A 14,890-nucleotide genomic window follows, 5' to 3' on the forward strand; every position below is an offset into this window, starting at 1 on the left:
TTGCTGATTTTCTTGTTTCTACAGGTGATGCTGTTGGGGTAGATATTAATGAGGAAGGCCCTGAAACCTCTATTTTGGGAGAGGAACATACTAACACTGAAACTGACCTTGATTCTTTTGGTAATTCTAATTATGTTGTGCTGTTTGTCCTGCATAAAATGCAATTCTTGGTGTTTGCATGAGCTGTTCCTGCCTGTCTTCTGCTATCAATGCATGTGTAAATATAGACTAAAACTTTGAGCTGCAGCAAAATGTAGGGTATTATAGCAATATCTTAAAACAGATTCTATACAACAAAATGTGCACAGTTTACATACATCAATGATGCCTGCATTTCTGGTTGCCATGGCCCTAGAATTAATCAATTGCCAATGCCTTTAAAAGCTCACTACATGCAGAAGAAGAAATCATGTGGTGGAATATACTCAGCTTGTGTTTTCTCTGGGAACATCATCCTATGTCAAAATATTAGATTGCATATACAACTTAATATTTCATATTAACCTTTTTGGTACAGTGGAGGTTTGGTGCAGTACCATAATCCTTGTAACTCTATTGTACATTATCCAAGCGACCATTCCTCAAATGGCATTGCGTACAGGCCAATAACTTGATTACCTTGCTATTATAGTTATGCCAATCCTTTCCACCAGATATTTAAATGTATATTCAATATCAACAGTTACTGGGTGATGCATAGCTTAGTCTCTGCACCAAATCTCGTGGACAGAAAGGACAATTATTGCAGCCATTGCCATTAAAGTCACCAATAAAAATTAGAATTTAGCCTGATACTCTTGGCTTAGTACCTCATTGCTCAAAACATTCACCTGTTCATCTATCAGAGGGACCAAGATGCCATAAATTGAACTACAATTTTCATCATTCAGTTGATCACCCTTGTTATTTGTGTTATGGACCAGACCAAACTCCATCAATATATAAGAAGATAGCCTAGACCCTAACTTTTTCTTATTCTAATGGTGTGTGTAAGGCGTTGTGTTCCAGATGCAATTCAATTGGTCAAACTACCAGCCTCAAAACAAAACACACTTTATTCATACATCATAATTAAAATACAGACAAAATAAAAAGAACAGAATTGGCTTAACTGTAATACTATCAAAATGCTTAATACTATACATATAAACAATAACTGATTAACTTTCTAATATAGTAACATCCCATAAACACACCTCTGGCAAAGGCAAATCCAGTAGAATATATTGTCTGAAATGCAATTGTAGCAAAAGGAAGAGATCCCAGCTTTTAGCTGTACCTGAGAGAGGAACAAGAGCCCCCATGTCCAGTTTCAAGACCCCAGCTATCGAAGGCTAAAATGAAAAAGAATTCCTGATTCTGTGGAAGTTTGACCCCACCCATTCAGGCTGCTTCTGTTGTTCCAACTTGTTTAAAAAAAAACTCCCAAGGCGCCTCAAGCTGTTTGCTTTATTGATTTTGGAGCAGTTGTACCTCTGTCTCAACCGTTGTTCGTTAAGAAAACCAGGAAAAAATACACTTCTTAAAGCCATAGTGTCATCACATTTGTTACAGCAAACTCTCACATGCAAAGCATTTTCAATTTATTATTACATTGGAGTTTAGCCTGGACCATGAGACTACAAGAAATAGGAACAGGAGTTGGCCATTTGGAGTAGGTTGCAGGAAGAGCAACTCATATTCCACTTGGGAACCCTGCAGCCCAATGGTATCAATATGGATTTCACCAGCTTCAAAATCTTCCCTCCCTCCACTGCATCCCAAAACCAGCCCAGCTCGTCCCCACCTGCCTAACCTGTTCTTCCTCTCACCTATCCCCTCCTCCCACCTCAAGTCACACCTCCATTTCCTACCTACTAACCTCATCCCGCCCCCTTGACCTGTCAGTCCTCCCCGGACTGACCTATCCCCTCCCCACCTATACTGTCCTCTCCACCTATCTACTCCTCTATCCATCTTCGGTCCGCTTCCCTCTCTCTCCCTATTTATTTCAGAATTGTCTCCCCATCCCCCTTTTCTGATGAAGGGTCTAAGCCTGAAACATCAGCTTTTGTGCTCCTAAGGTGCGGCTTGGCCTGTTGTGTTCATCCAGCTCTACTCTTTGTTATCTTGGATCCTCGAGCCTGCTGTGCCTTTCAGTAGAATCATGGCTGACTTGACATTCCTGAGGTCCACTTTCTTATGCTTTACCCATAACCCCTGATTCCCCTGCTGATCAAGAGTCTATCTATCGCAGTCTTACCTATTCACAGACAGCAGTGGGGGCAAGGAGTTCCAAACACTGTCAACCCTCTGAGATAAGAAATTCTTCTTCATCTCAGACTTAGTCTCAAATTAAAGGGATGCCAATCTATGTCCTCTGGTCCTAAACTCTTCCACGAGGGGAAACATCCTCTCAGCATTGACCCTGTTGAGCTCTTTAAGAATCCTTCATGTTTCAGTGAGATCACTTCTCACTTTTTGAAACTCCAATGAGTAGAGTCCCAGACTTGTTTAGCCTTTGCTTATAGGTCAATCCCTCCCTACTAGGATCCTCCTAATGAACATTTCCTGAACTGTCTCCAAAAGTATTACATTTTTTCTTAAATAAGGGACCAAGACTGCTGACAGAACTTCAGGTGTCATCTCATGAGCACCTTGTACAGCTGCAGTAAGACTTCCCTACTCTTATACTCGAACCCCATTGAAATAAGGGCCAACATTCCATTAGCCTTCCTGATCCACCATGTGCTACCTTATTGTGTTTCCTGTACAAGTACCCTAAGTCCTGTTACATTGTAGCTTTTCTCTATTTAAATAATACTCTGCTTTTTTGTTCTCCTTTCCAAACTGAATAACTTCTCAATCTCCCACTTGACACTCCATTTGAAAACCTTTTACCAAATTAGTTAACCTGTCAATATCTGTCTGTAAACTGTTTGCATCTCTGTCACAACATGTTTTTGTATCATCCATAAATCTGACTACAATATGCTCGTTTCCTTGTTCCAAGTGATTAATATATTATAAACTGTTGCAGTCCCAACACTGATCCCTGGGGAACCCCATTGGTCACGGGTCACCAACCTGAAGAAAAAGCCTAATCCACACTTGCTGTTTCCTACCCATGAACCGATGCTCTAGCCCCAATCCTGTGCGCTTTTATCTTATGACTTACCCTTTTTGTGAGGTATGTTGTTGAACACCATCTGGAATTCTAAATACAACATATCTGGTTTTCCTCTATCCACTCTTCTTGAGACTTCCTTGAAAGACTCTAATAAAGCCAGACATGATTTTCCTTTTATGAAGCTGTGCTGTCTCTGCTTATGATTTTCCAAATGTTCTGCTATTGTTTCCTTACAGCTGATTCCAACATTTTCCCAAAACAGATGTTAGGGTAAATTTTCTATAGTTACCTGCTTCTGTTTTTGAATCGGGGTGTTCCAGTGCTCTGGTATTTGTCTGGAATCCATTGACTTTTGGAAAATTATAGCCAAAGCATCCACTATCACTAGCTACGTCTTTTAGGATCCTAGGATGTAAGTCATCAGGGCTAGAGGTCTTATCTGCCTTTAGCCTCATTACTTTGTCTATGATTACTTTGGTGGCGGTGATGGTACTTAATTTCTCTCGTATTCATTAGTATCAGTGATGTTCAAAGTATCCGCCACAATAAAGGCTGATGCAAAATATCTGTTTATGTCCCCTGCCATATCCTTGTTCCTCATAACTGTCTCCCCAGAATCATTTTTAAGGGGCTCATGTTCACTTTGATCTCTGTCTTCCTTGTATATTTATAGAAGATCTCATTATTAGTATTTTTATATTCCTTGCTAGTTCCCTGTCTTTATTACGTTTTTTGTCCTCCTTTGCTGGATTCTGAAATTATTCCAGTCTTCAAGGTTATCACTGATGTTGGCCTCATTGTATACTTTTACTTTTCACCTAATACTCTTCTTCACATCCTTGGCTTGAATTTTTTGGCTCACACTAGCAGCAGTTGAAACATTTCTTGTTTAGTGTTTTTGTTGACTATGCTGAGTTTGGATTCTGTACCCCTGGCTGAGTCTGTATAGTTGGAACCAACCTACTGATTGTTCTCGTTAACTAAGTTTGATGTGATCAGTTTAGCCATGGTCTTTCTAACAATGATTCCCAGGTTTGTCTAATGAATGGCTGGTTGTGGTCTAGTATTTTGGTGGAAAATAGAAAAACTGACAGGTTGTAGGGAAGTCTAGACTGTGTAGGATGATGAAGCAGGAGCAGGTTTTGAGTTTGCATCTAGCAGATTGAGGACCACTGATAGATGAACCCAGCTGGAGACACCGATTCTCTTCCAGACTGAACCCTGCTGCTCATTTCCCACCAAACCACTGGACTATGCTTCTCAGCGCGACCTGAGTTCCAGCACAAACCATGTGGTATAAACCTCAGGACCGTGCCATCACCTGACAAAACACAAACCCACATTCTGAGAGAATTTGCATAATATTCGGTTCCAACCAGAAGATGCAACTCAAGTTGGATTGAGTGAGATTAGTTTGATACAGTGTAGAGGACACATTTAATTTCCCATAGTATTCTCATATTATTTCAAACAAAGATGTGTTCCAGCAGCCATCATGGTACTATTAGCAACATTCATTTGGACAATACCTTCTTTACAGCTAGGAAATAAAACAAATTCACAAGCAATAAATTCTCTTCTCTGGTGCTATTTATTATGCAGTGAAATGGAAATTAGTCATGTTTGGAGAACATGCGTTTCCAGTTGTGTTGAAGTTATCAGCCTTTCCTCCAGCAGAATTGCAAATTCCAAGAAATGATGCCTGTGACAAGCTAAATTTACCAGACTGGTAACTCCAGATTAGCCAGGTTTGTGCAAGCTTGTCTTGTCACTGTTGCCACCACCAAATCAGATCATAGTAATGCCATTTGAAAGCATAAAGTTCTAGAGCTTTTGTATTTCACCCAGCAGAACAGAAGCCCAGAAGCCACGTAGTCAGTCCAGAAAAACATGCTGGTCCTGTCCAAAGGTGCACATGAAGCATGTAAAGTTAACTGAGTTTTTCCAGAGCTAACTGCTATGCAAATTCAGACCATTGTAAGAAGTGAATAAATTGAAAATAGTCATTTTTCAGAAATTTACTGCAAAACTGTGTTTTAAGTTTTTTTGACATACTGTGCGCTTATGGGTAAATCAAGTTACGTAGGGCCATCATTAGCTATCTTGAAGTTCTGCTTAACACAAGTTTGTGGACAGGCCCCTTGCAATATGACTCATCACAACTTCCCTGCAGTTGTACACTTTCTTTCCTTGTTCTCTGCATCTTGCTTCTGGTCATGCTTCATCTCACCAATCTCTTTTCTATTTACTCCTCATTAACATAGAACATTACAGCGCAGTACAGGCCGTTCGGCCCTCGATGTTGTGCCGACCTGTGAAACCAAACTGAAGCCCATATAACCTACACTACTACATTATTATCCATATGTTTAGATTAGATTAGATTCCCTACAGTGTGGAAACAGGCCCTTCGGCCCAACAAGTCCACACCACCCTTTGGAGCATCCCACACACCACTGAACACTACGGGCAATTGAGCATGGCCAATCCACCTAGCCTGCACATCTTTGGACTGTGGGAGGAAACTGGAGCACCTGGAGGAAAACCACGCAGACACAGGGAGAATGTGCAAACTCCGCACAGACAGTTACCCGAGGCTAGAATCGAACCCGGGTCCCTGGCGCTGTGAGGGTGCAGTGCTAACCACTGAGACACTGTGCCGTTTATTCAATGACCATTTAAATGCCCTTAAACTTGGCGAGTCTACTACTGTTGCAGGCAGGGCATTCCACGCCCTTCCTGCTCTGAGTAAAGAACCTACCTCTAACATCTGTCCCATATCTATCACCCCTCAATTTAAGGCTATGTCCCCTCATGCTAGCCATGTCCATCCGAGGAAAAAGGCTCTCACTGTCCACCCTATCTAATCCTCTGATCATCTTGTATGTCTCTATTAGGCCACCTCTGAACCTTCTTCTCTCTAACGAACTATCTAAGCCTTGATCCTTCTTCCTCATTTGTCCGCTAGCCTTTCGCTGCTTCCCACTTCACCCAATCATTGCAATTGATCTTTATTCGACTCCCCACCATCAAACTCCCTGAAACTCTCAGTCCTTCCTCCTCCTTTTCCCTGTAACAATTATTTGATTTAAATTACTCAACTGAAACTCTCAAACCTTCACTTTCTGCTGTTCACATACCAACACAGCCCCATCCCAGTTACATTAAGGGTGGCTGCCTAATTTAAATGGAAATCAGGAGCTTTAAGTGAACTGTGTGTTACTTGGTAAATGCAGAAGCTCAGTGTTATCACTGTTTCTACCTGTCTGTACTATAGGTTTAAGATAATTGTTCTGCCTGAGAAAATTTTACTTCTAAAAGCTGGCAAAAAAATGCATAAATAGGATCTGATTGTGTTCTGGATGGTTGAATAGTGTAATATTCTGTTACGCCATACATTGCATATAATTGCGTAAAGGAATCTTACTGTTTTATTCATGCAGTACAGCTATGTCATTGCTATGCTTCTTTATTTTCTGCTTTAACCGAGTTTTTAAATGATGTGGATTTTCACCTATTTCAACTCAGTGTTGATATTTGTATCTTAGCATTTTCCCTTTTCATTGCTCTAAATACATTTTACCTATTTTGAGATGAATGTGAGAACTTCTAAAAGTTTTGGTAATTTTGTTGTCACAGTATTGGGAATTAAATATAAAAAGTATATTTGGAATAAAGGTATTCTGAGATCTTACAATCGTAAGTAAAATGCCAGATTCTCCTTAGAACTGCTGCCCAGCTATGGTTTGATTTGGGATGGAACAACGGAGTGAAATGTATTCTTAAACGTTATCAGCTGAAATCCACCAGTAAAAATTGTGACAATAATCCTCCTGAAAAATCTCTCGTGCCCTTTACATCCTGCCCAGTCCTATTTTAGTAGTTGAGGGGGCCTGACCTACCCTCCGACTGCACTAGATCAGTAGTTGTAAGACTATTGCAGGCCTCTGTCAAAGAGCTGGCATAGGTTCAGTGGACTGAATGGCCTCTTTCTGTGATGCATTATTCTATTATGCAAGGTTAGCAACAGTTTTTCATTTATATCAGGTCCAACCTGCTAGAAATACATCAGTGTTTTAGATTTCTTTTTCCAATCTGTTTTATGTTTTTCTTTATCTGGGTGTGAGTTATCAGTTTCTGAGAAAGGAGAGGTGTTTTGAGCCTGTTGATGTTTGTAACTTAATATGTTCTCTTTTTATTGCTTTAAGTCCATTGATTTTTGTCTCTGTTTCCAGCACAAATGTTTAACTCACAACTTTTTAAAAAATATATCCTTTGGTAAGGAATTTAATATTTAAAACTTTTCTCTTTAGTGTGGAGCCAGAGGAACACAGCAGGTCAGGCAGCATCAGAAGAGCAGGAAAGTTGACATTTCATCAAGTGGCCAGATGAAGGGTATAAACTCCCCGAATCGTTGACTTTCCGCTCTTCTGATGCTGCCTGACCTGCTGTGTTCCTCCAGGTCCATTCTGTATTGACTGTGACTCCAGCATTTGCAGTTCTTGCTATCTCCTAAACAGTTTTGTTTGTTAATTTAGGAACTCAGAACAACATGTCTATTGATGTGAAGCTTAAGAAGCTCATAGAGGCTCAACCACAGGTGGCAAATTCACTATCTACTGCTGTCCAGAAAGTCTCAGTGGACAGTGCAGAACAAGAAGAACTTAAGGTTAGTAAAGGCAATTATGTTTTCAAGTGGCGTGGAACTGGCTTTATTGAAACTTAAAAAGTGAACAAACCCCCTACAAATATATCAACCAGGATCCTATTGAGTGGCAGAACAGGGTGAAGAGATCCAATGGTCTTCCTGATCCTGGTTCTTAGCTTCATATTGAATAACTCAGGAAAGCTGACTGGTTGTGCTGTTACAAATTAGGCCATTTCTCGATATTCAGCAAAAATCTGCATTCAAAGCGTGGGTTTATCATCACACTATATGAAGAAGTCATGAAGGGGACTGGGTAGCAAATTAGGTTAGGTGCTAGTCTTTCAGTGCTGAAATATGGACTCTAATCTAGTACAGATCAATGAGATGACCTTTGCCTGTTTACTGACTCTAATGTTTCCTTTATTAATGATGTTAGACAACGGTGTTAAGTTCCTAATGGGCCCATGATAGAAAACTACCCCAAATCCTTTGAATTTCCCCACCCTACGGTAATTTAGCCGAACCCACACTAATGTACACTACACTAAGTGACATTCTGAAGTAGGCTACAGGATACTTGTGTGACCTGGAAAACATCACCAATGTAGTTTCCATTATTCAAGGATTTCAGTCAACGGAGATTCATTACCACAGGTTAGAGGAAGCAACATATCAACATGAGCACAGAATGCTGACACTGATACTACCATCTTTACTGGGCCGTTCTTCTCCATCCTCTGAGCACAAATGCTGTTTTTAAAAATGACACTTAAAGAGGACAGGGTATGAGATTAGACATAAGCAATAGTAAGGGATAGTTTCCCTTGTTTCTCTGTCTCTTTTTCTCCCAGTTTCTCCGTCTCTGCCATATCCGATCTGACAATGCCACATTCTACAGGTGGGGCCTTAAAAATGTCCACAAACAAGGATTCCCCACAGCCGTGGTTGACAGCGTCTTAGCCATGCCTGACCCATCTCTTGCACTTCTACCCTCATCTCTTCCCTTCCCTCCCACAACTATGATAGGGTTGTTCTGGTCCTCACTTACCATCCCACCAGCCTCTGCATCCAAAGGATTGTAAGGTACAATTTCTATTACCTCCAACAGGATGTCCACAAGCAGGCATGTATCCCCTCCCCTCCCTTGTCAGCATTCCACAAGGACCGTTTCCTCCACAACACTCTTGTACACTCCTCCTCCATTCCCATCATCTCCTCACACTCCCTTGACACCTTTCCATGTGATCAGAGTGGGTGTTGTTTCCCTCCTCTCTCACCGCCATCTAAGGCCCCAGACATAGCTTCCAGGTGGAGCAGTCGTTTACCTGCACTTCATGCAATCTAGTCTTTGTATTTGCTGTTCATGGTGTGGCCTCCTCTACATTTGGGAAAAGGAAACGTAGACTGGGCGACCGCTTTGCAGAGCACTTAGGCTCTGTCTGCAAGAATAAGACAATAAGACATAGGAGTGTAAATAAGGCCATTCAGCCCATCGAGTCCACTCCGCCATTTAAATCATGGCTGATGGGCATTTCAACTCCACTTCCCTGCACTCTCCCCGTAGTCCGTGATTCCTTCTGAGATTCCTTGTCGATCTCTGCCTTGAAGGCATCTAACGTCCCGGCCTCCACTGCACTCTGCGGCAATGAATTCCACAAGCCCACACCTCTCTGGCTGAAGAAATGTCTCCTCATTTCCCTTTTAAATTGACCCCCTCTAATTCTAAGGCTGTGCCCACAGGTCCTAGTCTCCCCGCCTAACGGAAACAACTTCCCAGTGTCCACCCTTTCTAAGCCATACATTATCTTGTAAGTTTCTATTAGATCTCCCATCAACCTTCTAATCTCTAATGAGTACAATATGAATAATGAAAAAGAATGACCCTGAGCTTCCAGTTTCCTGCCACCTCAACACACCACTGTGTTCTCATGCCAATATTTCTATCCCAGGCTAACTGCAGTGATCCAGTCAGCCTAGGCGTAAGATCAGTGAACAGCATGTCATTTTCTGCTTTGGGACCCTATAGCCTCTAGAACTCAGCATTGACTTCAATAACTTTACAGGCTGATTCTCTCCTTCCATGATTTTTACCCACTCCGATACCAGATCCTGTTATGACACGGGTTGCTTTTAGCACAGTCACCCATTCTCACACGATCGTTGGCCCACTATCACATTACATGGATAAAAGCCAAAAGAACTGTGGATGCTATAAATCAGAAACAAAAACCGAGATTGCTGGAAAATCTCAGTAGGTCTGGCAGTGTCTGAGGGGAGAAATTAGAGTTAACGTTTAATGTCAAGTGGCCCATCCTCAGAACTCCTCAGAAGGTTCAAAGGAAGTGTCACTCGAACCGAAATGTAAACTGATTTCACTTCACAGATGCTGCCAGACCTGCTGAGCTTTTCTAGCAATTTTTGTTTTTGTCAGCCATGGTCTGCTATCCTTGCTGTCCTTGTTAACCGGCCCTTTCATGTCTGTCTCTTTCTGGACTCCTTCTCCACTTCTCCATTCAAACATTACACCACAATCATCTCTCACCCCAAAAGATTTTCCAATCTACTCTAAGTGCTGATGAAGAGTCTCTGGACTCAAAACTAGTTAACTTAACAGTTAATCCTGCTTTCTTCCCACAGTTGCTGCCAGACCTGTTGACCTGTAGGAAGGAGGGCTTCAGATAATGTGGATCATTCAGATACCTTCTGGGGAAGATGTACCTTTACAAAAAGGATAGGTTGCACCTGAACTGGAGGGGAACTAATATCCTGGGGTGGGAGGTTTGCTAAAGCTCTTCGGGAGGGTTTAAAGTAATTTAGCAGTGGGACGGGAACCAGAGCTACAAATCAGAGATTGGGGTCGCTGGTGTACAGAAGAGATACGGCATGCAGAGAGTGTGTGAGGAAGGATAGACAGTTGATGGGGCAAAGTTGCAGTCAGTGTGATGGGTTGAAGTGTGTCTATTTTAAAGCAAGAAGCATCAAGAATAAGGGTGATGAACTTAGAGTATTGGTCAGTACTTAGAGCTTTGGTGTTGTGGCCATTACAGACACTTGGATAACACAGGGGCAGGAATGGTTGTTGGATGTTCTGGGGTTTAGATGTTTGAAAAGAAATAGGGAGGGAGGTTAAAAAAACGTGAGGAGTGGCATCGCTAGTCAGGGATGGTATCACAGCTGCAGAAAGGGAGGTCGTCGAGGAGGGTTTATCTACTGAGTCAGTATGGGTGGAAATCAGAAACAGGAAAGGAGCAGCCACTTCATTGGGAGTTTTCTATAGACCCCCCAATTGCAACAGACACTGAGGAACAGATTGGGAGGCAGATTTTGTGAAAGGTGCAGAAATAATAGGGTTGTTGTCATGGGTGACTTCAACTTCCCAAATATAGACTGGAACCTCTTAAATGCAGGTTTTGTAAGATGTGCCCAGGAAGGATTTCTGACTCAATATGTAGATAAGCTGACTAGAGGGGAGGCCATTTTGGATTTGGTGCTTGGCAACGAACCAGGCCGGGTGGCAGATCTCTCGGTGGGAAGAGCATTTCAGTGATAGTGATCACAACTCCCTGACCTTTATTATAGTTATGGAGAGGGATAGGAGCAGATGGTATGGAAGAACATTTAATTGGAGGAGGGGGAATTACAATGCTATTAGTCAGGAACTAAATTGGGAGCAGATGTTCTCAGGGATATGCACACAAAAATGTGGAGGTTGTGAAGGGAGCAGATGCTATGAGTACTGGATAGGTTTGTCCCACTAAAGAAGGAAAGGATGGTATGGGTGAAGGAACCTTGGGTGACAAGATACGTGGAACATCTAGTCAAGAGGAAGGAGGAAGCTTACTTAAGGTTGAGGAAGCAAGGATTGGACAGGACTGTAGAGGTCTCCAAGCTAGCCAGGAAGGAACTGAGGAATGGACTTGGAAGAGGGCATAAGAAAGCTTTAGTGGGTAGGATCAAGGAAAACCCCAAGGCATTCTATGCTATGTAAGGAACAAAAGGATGGCCAGAGTGAGGGTAGGGCCAACCAGGGATAGTGGAGGGAACTTGTGCCTGGACTCAAAGGAGTTGGGGTGGTCCTTAATGAATACTTTAAAGCTTCAATATTCACCAGTGAGAGGGACCTTGTTGTTTGTAAGGACCATGTGAAACAAGCTGATATGCTTGAATGGGTTAATGTTAGGAAGGAACATGTACTAGAAATATTGAAAAATATGAGGATAAGTCCCCTGGGCCAGATGGGTTATACCCAAGGTTGTTACAGGAAGTAAGGGAAGAGATTGCTGCTTGTTTGTCAATAATCTTTGCATCCTCACAGTCCACTGGAGTAGTGCCAGATGATTGGAGGATGGCAAATGTTATCCCCTTATTCAAGAAAGGGAATAGGCATAATCCTGGAAATTATTGACCAGTCAGTCTGTCTTCTGTGTTGGGCAAATTATTGGAGAGGATTCCGAGAGATAGTATTTATGATTATTTGGAAAAGCGCAGTTTGATTATAAATAAAAACAAATTTGCTGGAAAAGCTCAGCAGGTTTGGCAGCATCTGTGAAGAAAAAAAACAGAGTTAACATTTCGGGTCCGGTGACCCTTCCACAGAACTGAGCTAGAGTCAAGTACATTAGGGACATTTAAGTGACTCTTGGATAGGCACATGGATGATAGTAAAATGTAGAGTATGCAGGGTAGTTTTGATTTTCGAGTGGGTTAATAGGTTGGCACGTTGTGGGCAGGAGGGTCTGTACTGTGCTGTACTATTCTATGATCTACCTCCAACATCTGCAGTTCATTATTTTATTTCATTATACATTTGAAAGAATTCACCACGGCTGCAAAAATGCTCGGAAGTTAATTATTAATTTCAAAGACACACCATCCACAGGTTACTAACTGACAAAACAGAACACAGACTTCCAATAAATGGTATTAAATATTTCAGTTTACATCACAGTATATGTTTGGAATTTTTAAAAAAAGGCAGAACGTTGCATTGTTTGAGGTTAGCTATATCTTTGCTGTAGAATTTGCATTGTACTTGAAATATGCTGCACGTATCTAATGGCTGCAGATCCCAGCAGAATGGGTCTATTGGCTTTAGTCTGATAATAGTCATCACTAAAACAGATGATCTGATCATTATCACATTGTTTGTAGGGGCTTGCTGTGTGACAGCTGGCTGTCAGATTTCCTGCATAATGATGGTGACCACACTTCATAAAAAATATTTAATTAACTGTAGGATGTCAAAGGTTATGAAAAGTGCCGATAAATACAAGTCTCTTCCTTCCATTCCCTTTTACTTTTTTTCTGTCCATTTTTTGTAAGGTCGCCTTAGCCCACTGCTCACTCGCCATACCCCTCCCCCCGCTGTGCTCGCCATACCCTCCCCCACCCTGTGCTCGCCATACCCTCCCCCACCCTGTGCTCGCCATACTCTCCCCCCGCGCTCGCCATTCCCTCCCCCCCGCGCTCGCCATTCCCTCCCCCGCGCTCGCCATACCCACCCCCCCGCGCTCGCCATACCCTCCCCCCGCGCTCGCCATACCCTCCCCCCCCGCGCTCGCCATACCCTCCCCCCCGCGCTCGCCATACCCTCCCCCCCCGCGCTCGCCATACCCTCCCCCCCGCGCTCGCCATACCCTCCCCCCCCGCGCTCGCCATACCCTCCCCCCCCCGCGCTCGCCATACCCTCCCCCCCCGCGCTCGCCATACCCTCCCCCTCCTTCGCTCGCCATACCCTCCCCCTCCTTCGCTCGCCATACCCTCCCCCTCCTTCGCTCGCCGTACCCTCCCCCTCCTTCGCTCGCCGTACCCACCCCCTCTTCGCTGGCCATACCTTCCCCCGTCTCCATTGTGTTCTCTCTCTCCCGCCCTGTTCCTTTCCCTCTTCCGCCCTGTCGCGCTGTCTCTCTCCTGCCCTGTACTTCTCTCCTTCCTCTCTCGCGCTCTCTCATTGTCTTTTGTATTCTTGTCTCTCTTATGTTGTCCCTCATGTTCTCTCTTGCTTTTTCTCTCACTATTCTCTCTGTCTCACTCATGATCTGTCTGTTGAGCTCTGTCCCCCTCCCCCTCTCTCTCTCTGTAATTTTTTTTCTTGCTTTCTGATGCTGTGAGCTGCCGTGGATTGGGTTGCTTTGGACATCAACTGAAGACCATACTGGGGCGTTTGGATTTGATAGCCAGGAGGGCATCAGGCATTGTCAGCAATGGTCTTGCACTGACCCAAATGTTCATGACCATCAGGCCGTTACTTTTAACGCTGCCTTAACTTTTTTAAAAAATCTTAAACTTTTGAATTGCAGCCTGTAGTGAATCCTTTAATAACCATTGCTGCACAACTAAATAAAAGGAACTGAGCTTGCAATCACAAAGGGCAGAGACTGCAGAACTGCTCCTGTTTTCCAACATCAATTGGCCTTAGAGCACTTTAGCCACCTGACTTGGATAATGTCATTGAGTGATAGGTGGGACTTGAGGGGCTAAATAGTCCTCTCCTGTTCCAATTTTCCTTCGGTATTGCAAAACATTCTGCCAATCCCGAATGAATACATTGGGCCTTTCCACATTAATTCTTTGCCTTAAAGTGGAATTCCTCAGCCATTTATTGAAAATAAGAGATTTAATGTTTGAGTTTTGTAAGTAACGCAGTCCTTCCTTTCTAACCATTGGACTGAAGGAAATAACTCAAACCTACCTGTCACACTTGTGAAGCATTTTATCAGTTCTGCTGCATTGAGTTCCTCATGAAAGACCCTAATTCAACCAAGCAGCATTTAAAGTTAAAAGCATCCATTCACCCTTTGGGGGATCAGTGACTTATGAATGTCTGACGTACAAATGCTTGTACCTACAAACACGATCCCATCCAGGGGTATAATTTTAAACACATGACAAACGAATGTTTCCTGTACTGATGAGCAGCTGTCTTGTATTGTGTTCCAACTTGCTGTGCAAACTGACTTGTGATCTTGACTCCAGAAGAGAACCCATTTGCAACCCAGAGACTGCCTGTACTGGAACTCTCAAATTAAACAAATAGAAATGAAGTTTTTTAATTCATTCAGGTGTTGTGGGCATCACTGGCTGGGCTAACAGTTATTATGCGGACCTAGTTACCTTTAGGAAGGCGGTGATGA

At 42.9% G+C, this 14,890-nt stretch overlaps 1 protein-coding gene across 5 annotated transcripts in view; it reads left to right on the plus strand.

Annotated features, from left to right (window-relative positions):
- Positions 1-14,890, plus strand: part of ehbp1 (EH domain binding protein 1) — a 344,052-nt gene that overhangs the window by 260,569 nt on the left and 68,593 nt on the right. For 3 of the 5 annotated variants that reach the window (XM_048536029.2, XM_059648292.1, XM_059648294.1), the window contains 2 exons: positions 25-120; positions 7,648-7,778. In XM_048536029.2, the coding sequence (XP_048391986.2) occupies positions 25-120; positions 7,648-7,778 (227 nt within the window). The remainder of the gene's footprint in view (positions 1-24; positions 121-7,647; positions 7,779-14,890) is intronic. The other 2 variants (XM_059648293.1, XM_059648295.1) reach the window with 1 other exon arrangement.

The sequence above is a fragment of the Stegostoma tigrinum genome, chromosome 9 (genome assembly GCF_030684315.1).
Source record: "Stegostoma tigrinum isolate sSteTig4 chromosome 9, sSteTig4.hap1, whole genome shotgun sequence".
Classification (NCBI taxonomy): domain Eukaryota; kingdom Metazoa; phylum Chordata; class Chondrichthyes; order Orectolobiformes; family Stegostomatidae; genus Stegostoma; species Stegostoma tigrinum.